Source organism: Cydia fagiglandana, chromosome 1 (genome assembly GCF_963556715.1).
Source record: "Cydia fagiglandana chromosome 1, ilCydFagi1.1, whole genome shotgun sequence".
Taxonomy (NCBI): domain Eukaryota; kingdom Metazoa; phylum Arthropoda; class Insecta; order Lepidoptera; family Tortricidae; genus Cydia; species Cydia fagiglandana.
In genome coordinates this window covers 22,864,693-22,891,474 of record NC_085932.1, presented here as the reverse complement: position 1 = coordinate 22,891,474, position 26,782 = coordinate 22,864,693, and the positions used below count along the sequence as shown (strand labels likewise).

The 26,782-nt window shown below is 36.5% G+C and overlaps 4 protein-coding genes across 5 annotated transcripts; 2 read left to right on the top strand and 2 right to left on the bottom strand.

Annotated features, from left to right (window-relative positions):
• LOC134667592 (uncharacterized) lies at positions 1–2,596 on the bottom strand. 2 transcript variants are annotated; one of them, XM_063525028.1, is made up of 5 exons: positions 2,472–2,596; positions 1,740–1,849; positions 1,434–1,631; positions 370–565; positions 1–144 (listed from the first exon to the last, which is right to left on the bottom strand). In XM_063525028.1, exons 1-5 carry the CDS (start codon positions 2,488–2,490, stop codon positions 98–100), a joined length of 570 nt encoding a protein of 189 aa, XP_063381098.1. In that variant the 5' UTR covers positions 2,491–2,596; the 3' UTR covers positions 1–97. The 2 variants fall into 2 exon arrangements, with proteins under 2 accessions (XP_063381098.1, XP_063381103.1); XM_063525033.1 differs by having other exon boundaries at positions 1,740–1,846.
• Positions 2,597–6,805: 4,209 nt separating this feature from the next.
• LOC134671263 (uncharacterized) lies at positions 6,806–8,752 on the top strand. The gene is made up of 4 exons (XM_063529079.1): positions 6,806–6,962; positions 7,042–7,094; positions 7,671–7,806; positions 8,636–8,752. Exons 1-4 carry the CDS (start codon positions 6,947–6,949, stop codon positions 8,749–8,751), a joined length of 321 nt encoding a protein of 106 aa, XP_063385149.1. The 5' UTR covers positions 6,806–6,946; the 3' UTR covers position 8,752.
• Positions 8,753–9,704: 952 nt separating this feature from the next.
• LOC134671253 (uncharacterized) lies at positions 9,705–19,367 on the top strand. Its single transcript, XM_063529068.1, has 3 exons — positions 9,705–9,937; positions 10,973–11,108; positions 19,203–19,367. The coding sequence occupies exons 1-3, from the start codon at positions 9,863–9,865 to the stop codon at positions 19,307–19,309; spliced, it is 318 nt and encodes a 105-aa protein (XP_063385138.1). The 5' UTR covers positions 9,705–9,862; the 3' UTR covers positions 19,310–19,367.
• A 579-nt stretch (positions 19,368–19,946) lies between these two features.
• On the bottom strand, positions 19,947–22,184 carry LOC134667687 (uncharacterized). Its single transcript, XM_063525112.1, has 2 exons — positions 22,087–22,184; positions 19,947–21,219 (listed from the first exon to the last, which is right to left on the bottom strand). Exon 2 carries the CDS (start codon positions 21,214–21,216, stop codon positions 20,872–20,874), a length of 345 nt encoding a protein of 114 aa, XP_063381182.1. The 5' UTR covers positions 21,217–21,219; positions 22,087–22,184; the 3' UTR covers positions 19,947–20,871.
• Positions 22,185–26,782: the final 4,598 nt, after the last annotated feature.

Below are 26,782 nucleotides of genomic sequence, written 5' to 3'. Positions count from 1 at the left end.
GACAGCTTACTCTTATAACAAGCAAATACATATTTATTTATAATTAAAACGCTCAGTTTGCGATGATATTTTTATTTGTAATGACAAGTAATAATCCTCAATGTTCCTCAAAACTTGGCTTGCAATTTTTCACGATAGAGAAATCTGAAATATAAAACGTATTGTTAAAATACGCAGATCTTGAAAAATTAAAGGCCTTAGATACTTTTTTAAGGGCAACGGCTTTGAATAGAGCAAAACAAATTAGAATAAATCATTTTCATAGTTCTTAGAAATACCTAAAGGTATGTCAGCTTTTGGGATACGTCAACTATTGATTTGTAACAGAAAAACACATCAGATAATCATCTTCATCAAGTCTGTACTTACTGTATTTCCAATAGCAATTAACTTGGAACATGTGACAGAGATCGTAGAACCTCCCGTATCCAAAGTTATCGTCGAATGCACATATAGGCTTCAGAGTTCGAGAACAAAGCACGGAAAGCTCGCACCAAGGGCTCTTAGCCGTAGGCGTGACGCTTGATACCAAGTCAACCTTGCCATTGGAGGAACGCCTAGTAAACTGAAACGATGAAATATCTTTGGTGTACTTATATGGTAATTTTAGGTACAGTAAATACGAGTAATAGCTCACTGTGTGAAATATGCCACTAAAAAGTACGAAATTTAAATTCGTTCCCCTACATTATAATTTTTTAATTGGGCTTTAATTAAATTAGTTTTTTTTTCTTGCAAATTTGTTACTCCTACATTGCACTGTATGGATTAAATAATTATACATATTATAACGCTACAGATAAAGCACTGAAAAATAATACGAAGCAATTATTTCGAAAATTTGTTTTTTTTTATATACCACGATGTCCTCTTCTTTAGATCGTAGGGTTAAAATAGAGTAATAATATGAAATAATGTTTAATATTTGTTGTCTTGACACTAAATAAACTATGTAATTGTTAGTTGACTAATAATTATGACGGGTTTACGACAGGTCAAGAAATAAAGCAAATAAAAAATGTGTGTTAAACTTTTATTCAAAAGTTTAAATAATTGAAACACTTGAAACTTTTCATAAGTACTTAATAATTAAGCAGTATTTAATACTAAACAGAATTGACGCCTGAGCGCCTGACAAAAAGAAATATCAACAAAATGCAATGACCTGTAAAGTATTGTGATATCACGATATTTAATGACCCCGAGTCTGGGCACAATTTTGACTTTTTATTTTATTTCCTGTCATTGTCTTCTTCGTATCGTTTCTGGACGATTACTTGAGGCTCAGAATCATGACTTAATTCCTTCTCTGCTAAATTTTTCACATAATTTCCGTACAACGGAATTATTCGGCCCAGCCTCGAAAGAGGGCTTTCAGTCTGTACAGGAGTATTGTTATTACTCGTGAACGACCGTCTACTATTAACAGTTACCTTTACTTCTTCAGGCATCGAAGGTTTTTCTATATTTCTACTCAAGTGCTCCACCAATCGCCTGGTGACTGATGAAGTTTTAGTGACCATCCGCAGAAGTTGCTCCAATGCCTGCGAGTGTTGTATCAACTTCTCTTCAACAAACGCGGCATGGTCACCACGGGATCCCTGAGATGTCACTTCGCGCTTACGAATTTTCTGGCAAAGCAATTAAATACTTACTAGAAACACGGATAGTTCGAAATGTTCAAATGCTAATGTTGTGTAAGGGTGGAAGAGGATATTGTACAGATTAGTGATGCTTACCAGCGGCTTTATAGGATAGACCAAAAAGTCCTCGAGAAATTCATCTGTCGTCTCAGATTCGTCTAATAGCAGCTGATATGATGAAGTTGCTAACATCAGCAATGACACTACTGAAAAGAAGATATATATGTGAATAAATTGTTTCTTATATTTTATCATTTCTCATTGTAAGTACATTACAATATGAATGAAGTGAAATTAATCAATGCTGCTATAAATTACTATTTCCTATTGAACTACAAATTATTAAAAAAATACAATACAATACAAATACTTGCATACTTGAATACAATAATAAAACTACAGCAAGTAGAGTTAATGCAATTGTGAAAAAGGTGATCTCTTCCAGCAGACAAGCTTTGAAAAGCAGATATTAATATGTAGGTAGAAGTTATGTGATAACTGGAGCCGCCATTAACAGGCGTTCCCCTCTGTCGAAAATAGGCGGCCAATGGTCAACCTCATGTCAACCATATGTATGGACTGACGTTTATCTGACATGACGTACCTATACATTTGATGTGCCCCTCCCCCGCAAAAAACGGCAGACTATTTTGTACCGAAAATTTTAGAGATGGCGTCTCCGTTGGTTATATCCTCCAAGTGTAATAACAATATATATTATGTAAGTAAATAGTTAAATGATGGAAGAGGTTAAATTCCATAGTTTGTGCCTTGTTTTGAAAATCCGCAAAATAATTATATATGTTTCATACGAAGCATGAAACTCACCAAGATATAGAGGCAGCATGGCGCTTGTCGCATGAAGAATAGCCAGCAGTGTGCTGCTCCACTTATAGTGTCGGACGTTATACTTTTCTGTAGCACGATTAGTTTTGATCCTTACTTACATTTTTAATTTTCATGTAAATTATTGTTCGTGGTGTCATAGGTTCAAACACCATATTAAGTGCTGTACATAATATTTACAGTTTTATGAAAACATAAGATACAATCTCTCTCTCTCTTCAATCGGTCCCTCATTGCTGAGGATCGTGACTCCGTTTGATTCCGTCAACTAGTTGTCTCCATCGGTCCCGTTCTGTAGCTTGGTGGAGTGCGTCGCTGACAGGTATTTTTAGTTCCTCCGCTATTTGGTCCGACCATCGTTTGGGACTTCTACCCCTAGGCCTTTTTCCCTCTATTTTGCGTGCAACATGGCCAAAGTACCGCAATATTCGTTGCAAACAGATACAATAAACGTATTTTAATATAGGAAAAATGCGCGGAACCGCTCGTCACAGGAAGTATCGGAATTACGATTTCTATGAAAGGTTTTAAGGGGGCAATCTAACTAAGGTAAGTACCCCTATTAACGAGGGGGTTAAGCAACTTTTACAAAGACAGCCAAAAATGAAGCATAAGCTGGCTCTGTAAGAACAAAGACATATTTTATTATGATAGTTTGTACATCGAAATTTATATTTCATTCGTTTTTGGACTTGTTTTGGCCAGTTATATAGAAAAAAATAATTATTAAACCTAAAACGTCGAAATCGCCTATTACCGTGGTAATTGATCATTGCTACCCAAATACCGCGGATAAGGGTTCCTTTTTACGAGGGTAGGTAAACCCATCGCATTTTTAGTTCCTTCTTTATATACCTACTTATATTTATTTGACAATAGTAGTTAAATAAATAGTAGGTATTATATTTATTCAGATTTCCAATCATAAGATACAGTTAATATTATTTTTTGTTTTTCTATAAGGAAAAATAAGAGATAAAATACAATAGCATAAACAACATTTCAAAAATAATAATAACAATAATATTAAGCACTAGTAACTTATTTTAGCCATTATAGGACGACATGGATATGGATACTAGGCGACGATATACATACTTATATAGATAAATACAAATCTATAATAAAAATAATAATTCAGCCTATATACGTCCCACTGCTGGGCATACTTATATACCTACATAAAAAACACCCATGACTTACAGGAACAAATATCTGTGTTCATCACACAAATACATGCCCATCAACATCAAATTGATCCAATGATACAACATACTCGTATGTGAAATCAAATATATAAATAAATTAATTTTGGATGTACTGCATCTTTTATTAATAACACATAATCCAAACATAATTTTAAATTAATTAAAAACTAAACTTAAATATTAACTAAATATGTATAAAATAAACAACCTACTGAAACCCGTCCCGGGCTGCCCCCGACGCAAAGGAGCCCATCACGCTCGCTGCGTTGCCGCGTTGGATTGCGATTGTATGTTGGTGTATTATATGTTCTAATTAAAATAATACAATAGGTTTTATAATAATTATATTATGAACCTATTTATTTCTTACCAAAGTTGTAGGTGGGTCGGTATTGGGTTCCCATACATTTTATTACCGAGTGATGTCTTTTGTAACCATCGCTAAACGGTTTAATTCACATTAATGTAAAACTAATTTACGAGTAATAAAAATAAATAAAGATCGCGTATATTTTGAACACAATCAAAATGGAAGATACTAAATATTACGAAACATTGTATAAAACAGACTTGACAGCCATGTTTTTGTTTTTATATCAATATTTAAACAAGATTCTCATATAATGATTTCTAAGGAAACTTCCAGTTAAGTGCTTAAAACTGTAGTCAAAATTAAGAGTTCTTGAATAGATTTCATACCACGTTAATAGCTCTTTAGCTTTATAGATGGTTAAATATTTCAATAACATCAAGAGTTAAAAAAATATGTATTTACATATGAATATATAACCCTTCGAACTTAATATACCGTTTCCGCTATTACCGAGGTATACCTCGAAATTAGGAATCACACCAAAAAATGGAACCCAACACCGAGGTTTTTAATTACTCTGTTTTTTACTATTGGTAAGCAAATATTTACAAATTGAGGATTTGGGAACCATAAATATCATAATTAAGAATTGATATAAAGTCTTAGTCTTTCTGTTATATTCACCATTACTATGAAAATCACTAACTAAAATACGCGTTTGCTTACTTGAGGTGTTGCGCGTTAGTATGGAGCATTCAAATCCTGCGCTCCCGATGAGTTAGTTTACGGTTTTCGAATTGTTTACTTTGTGTTTCTTTAATAGTGCTATACTTATTCGACAGTCAATATACAAAGCTATATTTGTGTGTACTTCAATTTTTATAAAGTCAATAGGCTTTCTTATAAAACGCCTTTTTGTACATACCGCGGTAATCAGTGTCGATTTTAATGGGCTCGTTAATAGGGGTACTTACCTTACATTTGCATAAACATTATACGAAATTCGTGGAATTAAAACAATCACTTGTTGAAGCATGTTAATGCTGGCGTTGAATTACCGTATAAACAGAAAACGCCCACGTCCGCGTCGGGGCAAATGAAGTCCTGGGAAATTCAAAGGTCACCTGTATCTCGGCCGCACGTGACTGAGCGCGTGCTTGTTTAGTAATTACACGTGATCCCTTTGATTTCTAGAATACCTTCAAACTTTCAAGGTTTAATGTAAGATATAAAGGATAATTAACAACAATTTTTTTCACTTCAGGGTGCGTAGTGGTTGGGGAACCCAAGAGGGGATTTTTATAGCGCGTCAGATTAAGACATGAGTGATATTTTACTACCCCGTGCAGTCTACCTTATTCACTTTTAGCCGTTTATGTTGATCTGTTTGTTGGTGGGGGGTTCAACAAGGGGGGTCGAATTATGCTCAGTGAAGGTTTCCGTAGTTACTTACCATTTTGCTAGAATAGGCTCAACGGAAACTGTTATTAGTAAGTATCGTGTAGGTACATAGGTACATTTACAAGCTTAAGGGAGTACCTTCGCAGCACTTTGTACGCCTTTTTACTATGAAAAGAAGACTTGCAATGATTCAAAAAAGGCTGGACCGATCATGTTCGCTTCATTGAAAGTATTTATTAATGTTTTGTTTTACAATTCTTTTCGATACCCATGGTTCAAAATTGTTGTTCTTTTTTCTTTCGGAGCGATTATTTCCAAAATAATCCACTTAAAAAAATATTTTTAGATACCGAGAGAGAGAGAGATTAATTTTGAAAGACCTATCCTACCGGACACCATTGGGTAAAGTAAAGGCGAAAAATAAAATCAAAAAACAGTTTTGTCTATGAAGAACCCTAAAAAAAAAATTTAGTTTTTATTTTACCGGTCTGTCGCCGTGCATGACTTATGTATCCATACCAAATTGCAGTTTTCTAGCACTAACGACCACAGAGTAAAGCCGCGGACGGACGGACTGATGGACATGGCGAAATTGGCTAGGCGAAATAGTTGACTACAGAACCCTAAAAATTGAGCTTGACTACGCCTCTGACCTCAGGTGTAAGTACTAAATTACATATTCTTATTTTAAAGCATATTTATTATAATTAGGTACCTAACAATTGATAAATTAAGCCTGATAAAATCAATATTTAATTACAAAACAATAGCTGTTTTTTTTTCAAGGATCAAAACTAGTAGGTCTTCGTACTTATCATAGAATGTGATTTAGCGTTATTAAGCGCTCCTGATGAAATTAGGAGCTGTGATACGCTTTTCTAGTAAATGGCTGCGAGTATAATAGCCTTCGCTACGCTTCCTCACAGTGACAACCGTAGGTACAGTCAGCAGCAGAAGTACCAACGCGGATGAAGTATCCAAAATCATCTGAACACATCTTTATGGTTAAGATAATAAAACCGTGTGTAGATAATTTGGAACACTTAGTTCCTTTAGCAACGTCTTCTGCTAACTCTATACTCTCTACTGTATCCATCCAAACTGACCCGATTTTATTTGACGGACTCACACCAAGAGAGTCTTAAATAAGTATGTACATATAAAAAGGACAACTTTTTGCTCCCTTATCTATATATGACATGTCTTAGCACATTCCGACCGAAAATTTCAACGAAACGAGCGAATAGAAATAAAACACGACGGCAAAAGTGGGTATCTCTCCAGAGGACTCATCAATAGACATGCAATCTTTGCACCCTTAGAGCTATCGCCGTCTCTGATCTCAAATGCAATAAAAATGCGAACTGAAATAGAGACGTATAACGCAATAGAAAATGATTTGCTTGCAGATCGTAAGTTTTTATTGGCACTGAAATGCAATAATCTTGTATTTGTAACTTTGCACTACAGTTATGAGTTGCACGCGTTGTATGGGCATTGTAACTTAATGATCATTAATATTATGAAGCTGCGCTATGGTCATATTATTAGGTAAGTAGATATATTATCTAAATACCGACGCACTTAATGTAGAATTATATAGTGAGAAGTGAATTTATTCTGCTTTCAGCAATAATAATATATCTCGCTCCCACTGTCGTCACACACAGTGAAACTATAAAGGTATGGAAAGCATTTTCTACAAGTGTAACAGGACACGTTTTGATAACGTACTTACGTAGATACTCAATAAAATTACTCTCTAATTTTTAATAACTACCATATATGTGTACGTACAAATATGTGATAAATAAAAGTAATATTTAGACAAATATTTACAATAAAACACGGCACAATCGAGCCTTTTTTCCCTTCTATGAATAATCTTATTTATCTTTAAACGCCTCACCTACGAGAAACTTATGATGAGTTTTTTTTATGCTACGTACCGATCACTCTGATGTCTAAGTATCAAACCTAAATTACTTACATATGTACGGCTACTATGTACTTGGGCTACAAAGAGCCAAATCTGACTACAGTGAAAATTGCGCACGTTCACCGACGACATGTTTAACTTTTTAAGAATGCTTATATTTACACTATTTTCTGTAGCATAGTACGCAGTTATTCCTTGTGCACTTGACTGTACAAACTAGTTACGCATTCTACACAGATTAAAAAAGTTGCCTCTGAATTTAACTTTATGGCTTTAAAAAAAGTACAGCCTAGGCTGACTAATGCCTGTTGGTCATGTAGCACGAAGAAGAATGCAAGATCGCCGACCTGTGCATCCACGACAAGGTGCCGATGTGCGGCATCGACTCCTGCGGCGAGCTGCGTACCTTCATCGACACATGCGACATGCACGAGTTCAACTGCGACAGCAAGAGAGGTACACGGCGCGATTCGGGAAATGAATTAGAGATAATAATAGCGTAAGCGCCAACCGCCATTAGCTACCTTTACCGACGGACGGATTTACGGACTTCACATATCTTTACTATATCGTATCTAGTGAATCTCTAATTCATTTCCCAAATCGAGCCGACAATCAAGTATAATTATGGATTGTATGTGTAAGAGACACCTTCCCTAAGTCCCTATCTGGGGTCGCAACTCCTTGATACGAATATTAGCCCTATCCTGGGTTGTCATATCAGTTATGTGCTGCGCTTTCATCTCCCTCTTTAAATTGGGAGGTTTCCCACTTCCCGTGTATTTTGTACGCGGATATTTAATACGGATTTAATGGAAAAACTATCATCTCGTCTTTATTTTTCTATGATATGATAGAAAAACTATCAGTACGTCTTTATCATCATTTACTTACTTTTAGTTTAAGTATCTATATAATAAGGGTCATTCAGAAAGTCGAGCTTAGTATTTAACTAGTTGCTAAGTAGGTACAATATTGAATGCCTTTTTTACGTCTGAACTAAGTATTAAACCCCTACGTTGCACTAAATAAAATTGGTAAATTGATACCTCCTAAGGTACGTCTGAAGCAAAGCTCATAAAACTAAAGATAAAGATAAAAAAATACATAAAACAAAAAAAAACCCAAGACTGAAAACGTTTTGATATGAATATGATACGATCGCTCGCGCGGGGTTTCCTGGATTGTACTGAGCGTGGTATTTGGCAACATGCTTCCTCGCAATTATTGGTAATCGTAGACATGAAAACTTTAACAAATTGTAATATCAACTGCCGTGTTACAGATTACAAAAGCCGACCAATCCACGAGTGCTGGGTGACGTGCAAGCGCGGGCGCTCCTTCAAGAAGCCCGAGTTTAACGCCAACTGTAATATAGACAATAAAAATGCTAGAATTTAATTTTTGGCTTTCATTTTGTACCAACAGCTAACAACTGTGAACCTGAATATTACTTATTTTAATCCTGGCAGACAGTGTTCCCTTAAAAATCTAACCCAATGCCTACTTAATAGTCATTTTACTTTTACACGTCACACTAGACTAGACTTTGGTAGGCAGATGATTATTAAATAGGTATATATACTTATTGATCCCCGTAGCCATTCAGAATTAAACTGACCTTAAAAGAATAGAATTAATTAAATATTGAGTCTGGGAGATTACAAAATATTACTAGGTACTAAATTAACTAAATATTTAGGTACTAAATATTTGAACATAGCCTCTATTCTGAAAACATTAAAGGACATGCACCAGATGTTTTGGAGCACCTTGACCAATCGCATATATCTCATCTGATGGCGACTGTATGTCAGATTAAGTATTGCGAATAACGTAGTTTTATTTTATAATCGAGAAACAGTTCAAATTATTTAATAAAACCGTTCCTCATAGAACTATTGAGCTACTGTTTTTATTCAACTGGCAGCATTAAGGTAATATTCCATTTCTGACCGCAGCTGTACTACTGCTCCGAGACGTCGATTTTATTGTGAATTTCCATAGTAAAATTAATGACAAGACAATGAATGACAGTAACGTCGCAACAGTAGTGCAGCTGTCGTTGGAAATGGACTGTCACGGTACAGTCGCCATCAGATATATCGGAGCGGTCAAGGCTCTCACAAACATCTGAACACGCTTCTATTGTCAAGGCGTTAGAGTGCGTGTTCAGATATTGTGATCACCTTGGCCGCTCTGATATATCTGATGGCGACTGTACCATCGTATAGGTGTGAAATGAAATTTACAGTTTTAAATACATAATACAAATATTCGAAAGAAACTTCGAATACTAAGAAGGTATAACGATGAAGTTGGATCATTATACTCATACGGCGTCAATACTTCTGATAAATTGTTGCAACTCCAGTGAGTACATGCTTAAGTTTTGAAGCAGTATATTTTATTACGATCGATAACATTTCATCGCCATGATCCGACTAAGGCCGCGGCGCAAAAGCAAACATTTGTAAAACGAAAAATAAACATGAAGAGCACATGAGAAGAAATGCTGACTTTCCTTCAGTTGCTATGTTGTACACTGATAATTCACCATTGCAACGCACACATTGAGAAAGCCAAGGTAAAGTTAAGGTTTGGCATTATTTTATATTTGGTAAGTGTCGAAAGTGAAGAAAATTCTTAATTGAAAAAATAATCTGTTAACAGGTCATGGTTCAATTTGGTGATCCTTAAATAAATAAAATAAATAAATTTCTTAGAAATTTTATAAGTACCTATTGCCGTACTTATCCAAGAAGGTACCTATAATATAAAGTTGAACTTTCAATGAACACCAATTGCGTGGAAACCTAAGTTTATTCAAACACACTTAGCTCATTAAGGTTCAGTTTTATCCCAAGGGAGATTAACTAATTGACCACCTTACGTACTTTTGTTACAGTGTTGCCTTATTAAACTTGGCTTAATGTTTATCATTTTCACCTACTCAGCTACGTCTATCCACATCCACTGCTCTGATGACTTATCTAAGTTAAGCTAATACTTAGTAAAGTGTTTGTCAGGAGTCTATGTTTCGATGTCGTTGCCTAAATACCTTTATGATTGTAAAACAGTGCAGAATTAAGTGGGTAGGGAGTTTATTCAGGCACCCAAAATCTCAGGAATCGATCGAATCCGAAGGATGATCCCGGTGAGAGTGGTGCCATGCACCATTGTCTAGAAATGCTTAAAGCCTTATAGTATTTTAATCCAGCACTGGTAATTAATAACACTTAATTGCTTACGATGAGTGTCATATTATACGAAAATGTTTAAAAACGAACGAAGACGGTTTTTTTTATTCTCTGCCATTTTTTAATATTGTGAATTTTTTTGCCACTTTTGTGTTATTTCTACTCAGAATCACGAGCTCTTTCGATCTAATGGGTTAAAAAAAAAGTTTTATTTCTATTGTGTTACCATTTCCCCATATACTTTGTATGGCGGTAACAAAAAGGAAAGTATGAAAAAAGTATGACAATTTTAGGACACTTTTTTTTCTCCTAAAAGGATGAAAAGGACTCGCGATCCTGACTAGAAATAAAAAGTGGCAATAAAGGTCACAATATATAAAACGGCAAAAAATAAAAGAAACACTCTGATATGGTCTGTTCAGTTGGAGGAGGAATGTAAGATTGCGGACATCTGTCGCCACGACCAGGTGCCGATGTGCGGCATCGACTCCTGCGGCGAGCTGCGCACCTTCATCGACACATGCGACATGCACGAGTTCAACTGCGACAGCCGGAAAGGTACAACTACCATGTCATTTAATATAATACATTCGTGTATTATATTAAATGACATTGATAAGCCACTTAGCGCCACTTGCACCGTTTCACTAACCCGGGGTTAACAGGTTAAACCTGGGGTTACCATGGTAACCAGTGCAATTTGACTCAAGTTAACGGTTTAACAGCTTAACCCCGGGTTAGTGGGATGGTCCAAGTGGCGCTTAGGGTTTAAATATTCAAATACGTATTATGTAAAGATTACACATTGGTACCATAGCGTAGGCAAACTGAAATAGATGTCATATCATGTACGAAAGAAAAAGTGATCAAGACCTCCAATACTCAGAAAAACACACACACAAACAGACTTTTATAAAGTGTAGTGATATAGTTTAACGTACTTAAGAGTGCTATTACATTTCGGGGTTGAGCGAGTTTAGGTATTTTACGCGCTGCGGCAGGCCGTGCGAGCTCAGTATTCCGATCCCTTCTACCACACTCGCACTACAATTATGGATTAAACATTCTTGATCCATCGCGAAGCATATTGAAATCAACCATAACAACACTAACTGTACTTAACTTATAAAGTCCTAAAACTGTTATTTGGTAAGTACGAAAATACTAAATGCAGTGCAAATGTACATAGGGGCTGTTCATAAATTACGTCATCTATTTTTGACCCCCCCCCCCCCCATCCCTCAAATCATCTAAAAATCATGCTTCGGATGACTCTGTTTCCTCCTACGTCATGCTACCATCATCCGATGTCCAGACCCCCCCTCCTCCCATTTGAAACGACGTAATTTATGAATAGCCCCATACTCGTACTTATGAACGTATATTACTCGAAAGAAATTATAGGTACTCGCTTATTTACAAGAAACAAGTTACAAGAAACTGAAGATACACAGGGTCTGATGATGGAGCTGGAAGGTGGCCACGGGTACCAGTCTATCATGTAACTAAACCACTTCGTGTTTGGGCTCGTTTGATTCGTCTCAACAAGATCTTTGACACTGAAGATACACAGGGTCTGATGATGGAGCTGGAAGGTGGCCACGGGTACCAGTCTATCATGTAACTAAACAATTTCGTGTTTGGGCTCGTTTAATTCGTCTCAACAAGATCTTTGACACAAGACAGTACTCAGGGTCTGATGATGGAGCTGGAAGGTGGTCACCATTACCAATCAACCATATAACTAAACCACATCGTGTTTAGGCTCGTTTTATTTATCTCAACAAGATCTTTGACACTAGGTGATACTCAGAGTCTGATGATGGATCTGGAAGTTGGTTACCGGTACCAATCAACCATGCAACTAAACCACTTCATGTTTAAGCTCGTTTGACTAGTCTCAACAAGATCTTTGACACTAGGTGATACTCAGAGTCTGATGATGGAGCCGGAAGGTGGTCACCGGTACCAATCAACCATGCAACTAAACCACTTCATGTTTAGGCTCGTTTGATTAGTCTCAACAAGATCTTTGACACTAGGTGATACTCAGAGTCTGATGATGGAGCTGGAAGGTGGTCACCGGTACCAATCAACCATGCAACTAAACCACTTCGTGTTTAGGCTCGTTTGATTCGTCTCAACAAGATGTTTGACACTAGGTGATAAACCAAACACGAAGCCCAAACACGAAGTGGTTCAGTTATGTGATAGACTGATACCCGTCGCCACCTTCGAGCTCCATCATCAGACCCTGAGTAGTATCTTGTGTCAAAGATCTTGTTGCGACGAATCAAACGAGCCCAAACACGAAGTGGTTCAGTTACATGGTAGACTGGTACCCGTGGCCACAGTCCAGCTCCATCATCAGACCCTGAGTACTAACTTGTGTCCAAGGTCTTGTTGAGACGAATCAAACGAGCCCAAACATGAAGTGGTTCAGTTACATGATAGCAGTGTTGGCAAAAAATCAATTCGAATTGACGATTGAGAATTGACCGATCAATTCGAATTGACGATTGACGAAACTAATTCTAAATCTACTGATTGAAGATTGACGATTACTAATCGTTAATTCAAATTGATCGGTCAATCCTCAATCGTCAATTCGGATTGACGATTACTTTGTATGTACCTACCTAATGTCCTTTTTATTTAGGCCATTTTTGTGAAACTGACCAAATGCGTTCAAAAGCGGTGTCTGAGTTTACCAAAGGTTCCGAAACATGTTTCCGACGGCTATATGAAGGATGTCCTTTTTGGAACATTTTCGGGACTTTCCTTAAAATTAACCGATAGCGTTCAAAATCGATATCTGAGGTGCCCAAAGGTTTCGAAACTTGTTTCCGAGGGAAATATTGAGAGATGTCCTTTTTTGAGACATTTCTAGAAATTACCCGATTGCGTTTAAAATCGATATCTGAGGTAAACAGACGTTTCTAAACATTTTTTCAACTGCAATATTGAAAGGTGTCCTGTTTTGGGACATTTTAGTGACATTCTTTGAAAGTGACTGATTGCATTCAAAATCGATATCTGAGGTGCAAAATATGGTTTCAACGGCAATATTTAGATTCTACACTTTAGCCGCGTACTTACTTTACTACCTGCATTACACCACCCTGCTGAAAAAAGGTCATTTCTCGGTATTGCCGTCAGAAACATGTCTCGAAACCTTTGGGCACCTCAGATATCGATTTTGAACGCAATCGGTTAATTGGAAGAAATGTCCCATAAATGTCCAGAAAAATAAGGAAACTCCGTCTGTATTGCCGTCGGAAACATGTTACGGAACCTTTGGAAATCTCAGATATCGTTTTAAAGTGCCAACGATCAATTTAAAAAAATGTCCCGAAATGGAAGGGACATCCTTCAATACTGACGCGCGAAACATTTTTCGGGACCTATGGTCGACATCGATTACGAATATGAACGTAATTGGCCAATTTCGAAAAATGTCCCTAAAAGGGACATCAGTCAATACTGACATCAGGAACATGTTTTCGAACCTCTGGGAACCTCAGATATCGACTTTAAGTCCAGTAAGTAAGTGCTTAAAAAGGACACCTTTGAAAACTAATCTTAGGGAAGGGAAAGGGACAGTTGTGTCAAAGATCTTGTCGAGATGAATAAAACGTGCCTAAACACGAAGTGGTTTAGTTGCATGGTTGATTGGTACCGGTGACCACCTTCCGGCTCCATCATCAGACCCTGAGTACTATCTTGTGTCAAAGATCTTGTTGAGACGAATAAAACGAGCCTAAACACGAAGTGGTTTCGTTGCACGGTTGATTGGTACCGGTGACCACCTTCCGGCTCCATCATCAGACCCTGAGTACTATCTTGTGTCAAAGATCTTGTTGAGACGAATAAAACGAGCCTAAACACGAAGTGGTTTAGTTGCATGGTTGATTGGTACTGGTGATAACCTTCCGGCTCCATCATCAGACCCTGAGTACTATCTTAAGTCAAAGATCTTGTTGAGCCGAATCAAACAAGCCCAAACACGAAGTGGTTTAGTTGCATGGTTTATTGGTACCGGTGACCACCTTCCGGCTCCATCATCAGACCCTGAGTACTATTTTGTGTCAAAGATCTTGTTAAGACGAATAAAACGAGCCTAAACACGAAGTGGTTTCGTTGCACGGTTGATTGGTACCGGTGACCACCTTCCGGCTCCATCATCAGACCCTGAGTACTATCTTGTGTCAAAGATCTTGTTGAGACGAATAAAACGAGCCCAAACACGAAGTGGTTTAGTTGCATGGTTGATTGGTACTGGTGACCACCTTCCGGCTCCATCATCAGACCCTGAGTACTATCTTAAGTCAAAGATCTTGTTGAGCCGAATCAAACAAGCCCAAACACGAAGTGGTTTAGTTGCATGGTTTATTGGTACCGGTGACCACCTTCCGGCTCCATCATCAGACCCTGAGTACTATTTTGTGTCAAAGATCTTGTTAAGACGAATAAAACGAGCCTAAACACGAAGTGGTTTAGTTGCATGGTTGATTGGTACCGGTGACCACCTTCCGGCTCCATCATCAGACCCTGAGTACTATCTTGTGTCAAAGATCTTGTTGAGACGAATAAAACGAGCCCAAACACGAAGTGGTTTAGTTGCATGGTTGATTGGTACCGGTGACCACCTTCCGGCTCCATCATCAGACCCTGAGTACTATCTTGTGTCAAAGATCTTGTTGAGACGAATCAAACGAGCCCAAACACGAAGTGGTTTAGTTGCATGGTTGATTGGTACCGGTGACCACCTTCCGGCTCCATCATCAGACCCTGAGTACTATCTTGTGTCAAAGATCTTGTTGAGCCGAATCAAACGAGCCCAAACACGAAGTGGTTTAGTTGCATGGTTGATTGGTACCGGTGACCACCTTCCGGCTCCATCATCAGACCCTGAGTACTATTTTGTGTCACAGATCTTGTTAAGACGAATAAAACGAGCCTAAACACGAAGTGGTTTAGTTGCATGGTTGATTGGTACCGGTGACCACCTTCCGGCTCCATCATCAGACCCTGAGTACTATCTTGTGTCAAAGATCTTGTTGAGACGAATAAAACGAGCCTAAACACGAAGTGGTTTAGTTGCATGGTTGACTGGTACTGGTGACCAACTTCCGGCTCCATCATCAGACCCTGAGTACTATCTTAAGTCAAAGATCTTGTTGAGCCGAATCAAACGTGCCCAAACACGAAGTGGTTTAGTTGCATGGTTGATTGGTACCAGTGACCACCTTCCGGCTCCATCATCAGACCCTGAGTACTATCTTGTGTCAAAGATCTTGTTGAGATGAATAAAACGAGCCTAAACACAAAGTGGTTTAGTTGCATGGTTGATTGGTACCGGTGACCACCTTCCGGCTCCATCATCAGACCCTGAGTACTATCTTGAGTCAAATAAATACATATAGAATGTCAGGTCGTTTCAAATATTTTTAATCCTGTCCGGTAGTTTATTAAACTGTACCATTATAAATTATAATACTATAAAAACAGTGCTAGGATCAAAGTCTCTCGTTGCGGTTTACACGCACACAGTATAGCGTTTTACACGGCGCCCGCCGCACACAATGATAAAAAACCTCGTCGTCGCCATTGAAAATGTGCGGAGCCGACCGACACACGTCCTGCCTGTACAAGCTCTGCCGCGGCACTGAGCTGGCGAGCGCGCGTCATCGGTAATATAGAGTAGTTTTCAAAAAATTGCCAAAAAATTATAGTAGAATTTCATAAACACTAATGTATACCAACAGTATAAGCAAACGTTGCAGATTGCTTGAGTATGAAAATGACTTCGATATTAAGTCGATTTTCGTAGAAATTGACACTTGTTTCGGAGAGAAAATTGAGTTCGTTTTACTTTGATTTTCTCTTTCTCAAAGGTATGTAGGAAAAATATCGTTTGATATGCCTAAAGTACAGGGTATTAGTAATACAAAATAGCCAGGTTTAGCAGAGTAAACTTCTCAACATTTTCAAATAAGAGCTTGCCGTTCAGTGCTTCACGGGGTTTTTCGGAAACGACCATCAGAAAAAAATTCATTACTAATTTAATAAGTCCTTTTTCTAATATTTACAACGATATTTAAAAAGATAAGAAGACGCTTTTACTGGAACAAGTACTCATTGTTTCTAATAATGAGCACAAAGTCCTGAATTTCGTCGACTAGTATCATCAATTTTGCATTATTTCGACTTTTCTTGTAAGAGCGCTCTTACGAGAATGATAAGTGAATGTCTGATGAATGGATGGGTAACCCAATCAGAAACTTGTCAAAAGCACACGACCGCTCTCTTGATAAATTCAAAATTAAACTCACTTCCCTTAAAGCTTTAAGATTTTCCAAGATAGCAAGGTACCGGCAATAATAATATAAATATCATCTAATGAAAAGCTATCTTGGTTTTTAACTCGTAAGTTTAATAAATAATTAAATATTGGGGACATCTTACACAGATTGACGTAGCCCCAAACTAAGCATAGCTTGTACTATGGGTACTAGGCGATGATATAAACATACTTATATAGATAAATACATACTGAAGTTTAAATCATTTATTTACATACAATATATATACAGTGGTACAACTAGACGAAATTAATAACTAATACAAAGAAAACACCCATGATGCAGGAACAAATATTTGTGTTCATCAGTTTCATCACACAAATAAAATGCCCTTACCGGGATTCGAACCCAGGACCATCGGCTTCGCAGGCACTTCACTACCCACCCACTAGGCCAGACCGGTCGTCACAACGTTACAAGTTTACAATATAATATTTATAAATAAACTTACAGGAATGACGTCGTAGTCTTGTAATATCATAATATCCTCTCCGTCATGAGCTATTCTAAAAAGACCTCAAGCCCGCCATATAATATTTCTAATCTCTATGAAATACGGTGTCCGTAAGATACACTCATACGAAGTTTTAAGTTAAATAAATAAATAATAAATAAATAAATAAATATTATAGAACATTCTTACACAGAAAAACAAACAGACAGACAAGAAGAACAACAAACAGAGAACAAACAGAGAAGTTCATTCTATACCGGACAGTCTAACGCCCACATTGGCGCCAACGCCTGAATACTCTGGGGATGTTTCTTCAGCAGTATGATTAAAATTAAATAGGTAGCTTTTATTTCTTTGTAATCGTATCACAACAAGTAGGTAGGCTATAAATTTCGGAATGAGGCTATTTATCTGGGTTTTTTTTTAGTTTTGTTCCATTCTGCTCAATGTGTTTTATTTAATCGAAAAACCCCAATCAAGTAAGATCCCATAACATTTTATATCTTTATCACAGAAAGTATCACTTTCCCTCACACGTGCGATGGGTCTCTATCACTGTAAATAGTACATTTCGATGCTAGTGCGGAAGGTATGTCATTACTTCACGAGTACCGAGATATCTTGCCACGAGCCGCAGGCGAGTGGCAAGACTCGGGACGAGTGAAGAATGACATTTCCGCACGTGTATCGAACGACGTTTTTTAATACAGTTGCGAAAAAATAAGAAAAACATTGTTAATCGTACACTAAACAAAAGTGGTAACAGTGACAGCTCGGTTAGACGTCGTCTTTAAGTATATTATATCTATGGGCGTTTGGCAGTTATTCCGTTCCATTCAGTCAACTTACTAAGAACGGAATTTTCAATATTGAATATTAAAAAATAAACGTGTTATAATGATGAAGAGGTAAGTAATTAAATATGAAATATGTAATATTTTTCGTATTCTTACATTAACGGTAGGTTTTTATGCTGATTACGACGTTTAAAGGAAACTAATATTAACACTCATCAATAAGTAGTCGTGAATTGGAACAAGTATAAATTTAAAAAAATTGGAAAAGTAAAAAGCACTAGTTCGAGATAACCAACTTTCCGCACGCTAAACAGCTACGGAAAGTAGCACTTTTTGAGCAACTGTATTAAAAACATTTTTAAGCAATACGTGCATAAAGGCAATTCCAAAGCACTCACCTTTTTCGCTTGTGGATATCGACTGCAAATACCTACTGCCATCAACTTCTGTATTCTGTGTTTACCTTTCATATTCTTACCACAAAATAGGCAGTACTTATTTACTTAATAAAGTATTAAAACCAATTAAAATAAAATCTGTAAAGCAAATCTTGCAACAGGCACTCCATTTAAATATGCGATTGTGAAATCGTTTGTTGCCACAAAGTTAGCGTAATACAAGGCTGTGCTAGCGGAATAAAAGCAAACATCGTCGTTCCACAAACAAATTCGAAATGCTGCTGCGTATTATTTACACTCGACATAACTTCTTAAAAGTCGAATCCAGTGGATCAATAACCGAGTGTTATTAGTTAGATAATATATTAAATTATTTACACGACAGATACGTACCAACAGTAAAGTGTTAAAATATGTATACATACCTACAAATTATTCAAAAATATGTGCCATACTTCTTAATTCGCTAACATAAATACAAGGTATGGGATATATTTTTGAGCAATATGTGTGCCCTCATAATATAACTTACCTGCCTTAATATTTGCCATTATGAGTATCTTTTTATATTTTATGTACATCCTCATAATTGTTATTATAGCGGTTTATTGATGAATTTTTCTCTTGATGATTTTCAGATTTTGTTCAAAAACCAGTACACGAATGTTGGGTTACCTGCAAGAGGGGCAGGTCCTTCAAGAGGCCTACTTATGGCGAGGGTTGCGACGGGATCAATAAAGTATGAATTCATTCGGTCATACCTGAATGAACAGTCCTTCTAACTTCTAACTAGAAACTAGTTATATGATACAAAGATTATTAGATAATCGAAATAAGGCAGTAAGGGAAACTCAAACACTACCTATGTGAAATATTTTTTTTAGATAAACTGGTCCGTTTGTGTAAGATTGTCCTATAATATATGGCTTTTAAGAATGACAAGGCAGATTTTTAATATAAGAAAAAATACATGAACAGAATTTCATAAATGGCGATTTTTTCATGAAAATGATCTGGCTGCCGTTTTGAGGCAGTTTTTTGTTAAGTTAACAAAATTAGGTACGAAATGCGTCATTTTGATTTGGTTGGTAACAACATAGTTCCTTATTTAACACGTATATTCCTTACTACTTACCTAGTCTAATCTTTTCCATAATAAAACTACTGGGTATAGGATTTTTGTAAATCTTTGAATGCAGAATATCTATAATTCATAAAAAAAATCTCCTTACAGCCAACATTTGGATTTGATCATTATGAATAGTTAACTTACCATGCATCATCCGGCATTCCATTTAACACATTAGGTACTCGAGTAACGGAAATATTTTTCATTACATTTTAAAGAGATTGTTAAAATATAATTAAAACTATATAGTTGATTTATCAAACACTTTGTTTTATTTTTATTTAAGAGCAATAACTTACGTTTACGTACTTAATTGCTCGAGATCACAGCTTTACTTCATTTTAATCTACAATTTTTAAAAAGAATTGTATTTTTGTATGGCAACAGGTAGGTACTAGCACTAGCCGCCCTTCATACAACCCAACAACAACCAGAATAGTACCTACTCTCGTGACATATGAAAAACAGTAACTTGTTTTCGATGTATGTATATAAGTCATACAAAAATATAATCCAACCCTTCTACACAATACCTGCATATGTGCATAATACGCAGTTAAATTATATACCTACTACCTAATAATCCATCAATATACCTACTTAAATCAAAACCGCATTAAATATGTAAATATATACAACGATGAAACTAACAAACAAATAAGATAAGGGCATGTTTACCTTCACACTCCTAAATTATTATTAGTTACATAAACATTTAAATTATATGCGTGCATGTAAACAAGTTTTTGTAGGTAGGTGCTACTCAAGTACTGGTATGACTGTTGTACAATATTGACTCTATGTCTTATAATTATATTTATATACAATATTGTTATAATGTTTACTATTATTAAGTAAAGTACTATATATTTACAAAAAACAAAGACATTCACACATTACAGTAGGTATGTATAACTAAATGTATTGACTCTTTTAACTGTTAATCCCATAGGTATACTATGCATAAAACAATAAATAGTAAAAATCATTCTAAAAAGCAAACATTTTAAATAATTACCTACACAATAAGACTTTTAACATGATGGCACGTTGATACCTTCAATAACTCATTTAGTCGACGTTTGAGTCGGGATCAATAGTTCAAACCTTGTGTAAAGTACCTACTTAATTAACATCGCAAACATCCCGAGCGATGTAATTACGATCATAAATAAATTTTACTGATCTAAGAAGCCAGCGCTCTTCACAATTTTATAGATCCTCTCCCTGGGGATCTTTTCAGCCTCCCTCTCAACGACCTGCATCTCCTTGTTGGTGAACCACGACTCTCTCGCCAGAGCTTCAGCAACCGCTGGGTTGTCATAGAAGTCTCGAGACTTGAGAAGTTCACGCGGCAGCTGAGCGTCCCGGGCGGCGTTTCGTTCGACGGCGGGATGCGGGCGAACCAGTGGACCGGCGTTCTCCGCGTACTCGACTCCGATTGGCTGAAGCGCCTGGGTAAAGATCAGCGCGGGGTGCGCGTGCGCTGTAGCCGCGATGGCGAGGAGAATTAAGCAGCGCATTGTCTAAAATAACAGGGACAAGGTTATTATAAGTTCAACAGATGTTATTAGTTTAGTTAAGCATTGTATCAAAATCTTAGGGAGTGTTTTAAATTGACACAAGCGTGTGAATTACCTGTTCGCACATGTATCATACAGTACATTTTACAGTAGGTAACATATGGCCCTTTAAATCAATTTACCGTCTTCATCACAAAATATATACATAAATTCTTAATCCATCCATTAATAAATTAATGACAATAATGGATTTAAGTACTTATTATATGTACCTATTTCAAATAGATAAGATAAAAAGTTTGTAATTGGAAGACCTGTTTACACGTGAACACGGCTTTGCAATTAATTGTCTTAGCACAGTATTGTATTATGTCGCCCCATACATATAGAGATAAGAGAGTTTTCAGAAAATAGTGTACCTGTACCTACCCAATTAGCGTGAGTAGTTAAGAAAAGTTAATCGCTATCAGTTTTATGACGACAATTAATCATGAAATCTTTATGGAAATCAACTGTTTGCCTTTTGTTACATTGCAACATCGCTCCGAAATTAACACGAAAACCAAAGGTTTTTATTGCAAATTAATGCCTGATTATCGTCACAAAACTGACAGTGATTAGCTTTTCTTAATATACGCTAATTGGGTTGGGTATACTATTTTCTGAAAACTCCTATAAAGCTACATAGGTACTAAGAATTCGGGTTGAAAGCTCGTACCAATAAATAATCGCGGTAATCTAGAGACAAGTGAAAAATCCTTTCAACTGTGGCTTTTGATAACACTGCCAAATAGAACACTGCAAACCCAAACAAACATAAATCACGATTTTAAACTCGAGTCAATTTAAAACAAAACCGTTAACACTTACGTTTTGAAAACAAAAGTCACGGTCACAACGCGCGTCGTACTGAGTGCGCCCGCGCCTGCACCGCGACTATTATATAGCCTGCGTTAACCTTCTGCCGAGCTTCCGGGACCACTTCCACCTACTGGGAATTCTACAAATCTCCTCTTCGCAAGGATGTTTTGAATAACCAAAATTATTGCTAATTATGTAACCTGTTATATACGGTCCGCGATTTATAGAGACAGTTAAGTTTTTGTTATTAGCCGTTATATGTTATATGCCACGTCCGGTTCAGTGCTTTACAATTACGAGTATTCGGTACGGACCGACTGTATGAGCGTGATTATGATATTTAATACACGAATTCAGTACGTGTGGTATAAGTCATCCTTTCAACTTTTTCCGGAGATATATATAACTATCCCGTTTACGGAAGCCATCCATCTTTTCCCAATCCCATCCATAACTACCACCTTACTCGTACATACGAGAGCTAATAAAAGAAACACTTATCTGAAAGGGCACTAGTTTTATTAATACATTTATTCATTTCGTAAAATGCTATAACATGATAAGTCATTTAATTTAAAATTGATTTCAGTGCAACTGAAATAATTTTAATGAAACCGACTTCAATTTCATAGAAGGAGGAGGTTCTGTATTCGGTTGTGGCTATGTTTTTTTTTTTTGTGTAAATGTTTGTCTTTGCCTAAAAATTCACCTAAACAAGTTTTGAACCAGTTCCGGGTCCCAAATTGACTTAAGATATATTATATTATTACTGATTAAGTAGGTACGAGTACGTAACATCGCTAATACTTATAATAAGTACATTTATATGTCGGTTATATTCAAGCTGGTCGGATGCTGGATATATAGAAGATTGCCATAACATAATGATGAACATGTATAGTTAGCAATGTACAAATTGCAGAACATTCCCAAAAAGCGGAAACGTTCTCGAGAATGTTCTCAGAACATTCCTGCAACATGGAAATTATTGTTTAAACAAGAGAATATACTTGAAATAAAGTTTAAATAGGCATAACTTAAAACTAAATGTTATTATGCATATATTATTGTCTATTACAGTTAGCTATTTTGTTGATGTGATAAATTTACCAATAAGTTGCTTAAATTCTCACTGTATATCAGAGAACATTTCAACTATCGGCAAATTTTTCCAAAATTATTTTTTTGTTTCATTAGAATCTAGAGGCCTCTATCTCCCGCCATGCCAAATCTCAGCGCGATCGGACCAAATTGAAAAAATTAAAAAAAAAAGTCGGCCATTTTGATTTTTTTTAATGCAGTTTGTTTTGTCTTGGGGCCCTCTATGACATTTGGTCGAGCACCCCCTACCTATCACGCACCGTTTAAAAGTTGCCATACAAAATAAAAGTGGCCAGTTTTCCCGCAATTGTAACATTTTTCCAAAAAAAAAATTTCCATAGGTATCTAGGGGACCCCGAGATTCCGTGACCAAAATTTCAGCGCGCTAGGACAAAATTAAAAAGGTTTAAAAAAAAGTCGGCCATATTGAAAAAAAAATGGCGGCGTCAAAATCTGCCAGGGTCCCTCTATGACATTTGGTCGAGCACCCCCCACCTAAGTCTGACCGTTTGGCCGGGCCGTCATACATTTTTCTGACCGGAAGCGGACGACCAAAAGTTGGAATTTTCTGGGGGTAAGGACTACACCTAAACTATCGTGAATATTCATGGTATAAACCACGATAAATAAATAAATTCTCGTTCTCGAGAACATTCTCAGAAGTTACCGAGAATTTCTCATGTGGAAAGTTTCGCAACTTTGGAAAGTTCTCGTGCGTGCATTGCTATGTATAGTTCGTTTTTTTTAGCATTAGAAATAAGGTAAACAATCTTGATATGTCTTTTAATTGAAATGCACATTTTAAAAATAAGTACAATTATGAATACAATACGATCATTTATATACTTCTGCTTTCACAAGTAATAGTTACTGATTTTTAAAAAGCGTTTTTCAATTAAAAGACATGTCAAGATCGCTTACCTTCTTTCAAGTTCTTTCTAATGCTAAAAAAACGAAGTATAGAGTTAGACCAAAAAAAGTCTGCAACGATTTTGATAGCAGTGTAAATGTTATTTATTCTTACGTCATAATATCATAGAAGTTTTACGTTTAAAACAACACTTGCACTGCGTGTGCTATCAAAATCGTCGCAGACTTTTCTTGGTCTTGCTCTACATACGTGTTAAAAATTAAACCATTGAAAGATATATAATCGTGTCATATGAATAAATCGTTTCTTAAACAGTTCTAATATGTAGAAATACAAGTAGTACTTGCCCATGCCCTGATTAATCTATTTAACATGCAATCGATTACCTATCCGAACCCAATTAGAAAATGCCGGCACTCGATTAATCTCACAATTGGGTCACTGTAGCTCGCCTTGCTATCTGCATAAACTAGTGGACGAAACGTCGTATTCGTCGTTTGAAACCAAGTATCTAACACCCTTTTCCATTCCTTCTTTTATTGATGGCCGATGCCATTTCCGTTGATAGTACCTAGTTAAGTACCTACACTACCTACAGTATACGTGTATAGTAAATAAAACCCTTGCTACCTTAAAGATAGGTCTCTCACTTTATACTCGTACGTCTGTATCTCCAGTCCAGATAGGTATAGGGTATAGGTAGACATAGACATAAATACATATTGATTAGTCGATAGTCTTATATATGTCGCAGTAAGATAGATATAGCCGTTATATAGTTATAACCCTAGGGATATAATTATATGACGTAACATAGTTATACGAAAGCGATTCATTACTATCTTACTAGGTATATAACTATAATACGGCTTTAGTTTAGTGATATAGTTATATTACTGGATTAAGTTTAGTGATATGGTTATATTACTGGATTAAGTTTAGTGAAATAATTGTAGGTGTGCAGCGGTGCGGCGGAGGTATAGTTATATCCCTAGGGATATAGTTATATGCCGTATAATACTTTTTAGCAATATTACGTAAAAGTATAGGTCGATTCACGAAAGCTGGCGCGAGATTTCTACTGAGTGACAGCTATTTTCATTGAAATTCTGTCAAATCTCGCGCCAGCTTTCGTGAATCGATCGCAATGCCTCATAAACCCTTAAAAATAGCAGCATGAAAATATATACAATAGTTATCTTACTAGGAATATGAATATAATACGGCATATAACTATATCCCTAGGGATATAACTAAACCTCCGCCACACTGCCGCACTCCTAATTCCTACAATTACTATCTTACTAGGAATATGATTATAATACGTAGTTACGTACTATACGGCATATAACTATATCCCTAGGGATATAACTATACCTCCGCCGCACCACTGCACTCCAACTTACAATTATTTCACTAAACTAAAGCCGTATTATAGTTATATACCTAGTAAGATAGTAATGAATCGCTTTCGTATAACTATGTTACGTCATATAATTATATCCCTAGGGTTATAACTATATAACGGCTATATCTATCTTACTGCGACATATATATCTTTGGGTATAACTTTTCTCTGTGATAAACTAAAAATATTATATTAAGATTGCCAGTTTCAAGATGGCGATGAAAGCTTGTACCAATAAAGTTACAAAAATAAACGATGAAGGTTTAACACTATTTTCGCTGTGATCTAATAAGAGCAGATAATAACAATTAGTGTAATCAACATAGTAATAATCAGGTGATAACAAGAGCAATTAATGAGGAATCTGGTCCATGGCCGCCGCTCTGCATCACGTGAACCTGCGCAAACGCATCGCATATGCAGCCTCAAGCAGTAGCGCTGCACTTGCTTTATTTTATGAAATAAAATGTTTTTTTTAGGCACTAGTGGCCCATACATACCTTAAAACTAGCATACATATTATAAAAATATATTTTAAAACTAAACACTACAAATCACATTATGGTTGCGATGCATTACGCAACCCCACAGTGTCAGAGACGGCCGCGGAACCGTTGTAACTTGACACCCTTCGGCCAAAACTCCTCCTTGGTGAAATGGTTTATGCTGGGACAGTAGTGCTTCCTTGTGTATGTTTGCGTATAGAATCACTATACAGGGTGATTCATGAGACGTGAGCAGGACTAATCCTACACACTCAGTACCTGATAATTGATCGATTACCGTAGTATTTAGATGAAACAACCACATTATTTCCTATTTTGTAACTTTTTGGTGAGGGCAAATTTAATTCTCTACAATCTTGGTCACCCTACAAAATTAATAAACATAAAACCTCTTTTGCCGTAATGATAGCATTTTGATTACGAAGAAAATGAACTGTCAAACTTGGTGAGATAGAGTTTTCAAAAGTAACCAGACCGTGATGACATTTAATTTGACATAGAATATCGGTAGTTTGGTATTCTAATTTTAGGGTGACCATGCATGTCGTAAATAAATTAATAACTTTTTTTTTCAACACGACTACAAAATTAACGTTAAACTCACTAATACTGATATGAAACAGTTGCTTATAATTTACGAAATGCGCAGTCTGGACTCCTGAATACATACATATATACATCTTCAACCTGTATATGTCGGCGGCAGATCGTAAAATCGGGCATATCGAGATATTCCTAGGCATATCATGAAACGCCGCCATTTCATGATCTGACTAATGACTACCAGCCATATCGTTCAAACCTCAACGTTTGACGATT

What these genes read in the sequence shown, in the direction of transcription:
- LOC134667592 (XM_063525028.1), bottom strand. An exon ending in TCTATCCTATAAAGCCGCTG is followed by an intron (nt 1,632 to 1,739) that starts GTAAGCATCACT and finishes TTGCTTTGCCAG; the next exon opens with AAAATTCGTAAGCGCGAAGT. An exon ending in TAATTGCTATTGGAAATACA is followed by an intron (nt 145 to 369) that starts GTAAGTACAGAC and finishes TTTATATTTCAG; the next exon opens with ATTTCTCTATCGTGAAAAAT.
- LOC134671263 (XM_063529079.1), top strand. An exon ending in CACACAGTGAAACTATAAAG is followed by an intron (nt 7,095 to 7,670) that starts GTATGGAAAGCA and finishes TTGGTCATGTAG; the next exon opens with CACGAAGAAGAATGCAAGAT. An exon ending in CAACTGCGACAGCAAGAGAG is followed by an intron (nt 7,807 to 8,635) that starts GTACACGGCGCG and finishes GCCGTGTTACAG; the next exon opens with ATTACAAAAGCCGACCAATC.
- LOC134671253 (XM_063529068.1), top strand. Translation starts at nt 9,863, where the DNA reads ATGCTGACTTTCCTTCAGTTGCTATGTTGTACACTGATAATTCACCAT. An exon ending in CACACATTGAGAAAGCCAAG is followed by an intron (nt 9,938 to 10,972) that starts GTAAAGTTAAGG and finishes TGGTCTGTTCAG; the next exon opens with TTGGAGGAGGAATGTAAGAT. An exon ending in CAACTGCGACAGCCGGAAAG is followed by an intron (nt 11,109 to 19,202) that starts GTACAACTACCA and finishes GATGATTTTCAG; the next exon opens with ATTTTGTTCAAAAACCAGTA.
- LOC134667687 (XM_063525112.1), bottom strand. Translation starts at nt 21,216, where the DNA reads ATGCGCTGCTTAATTCTCCTCGCCATCGCGGCTACAGCGCACGCGCAC.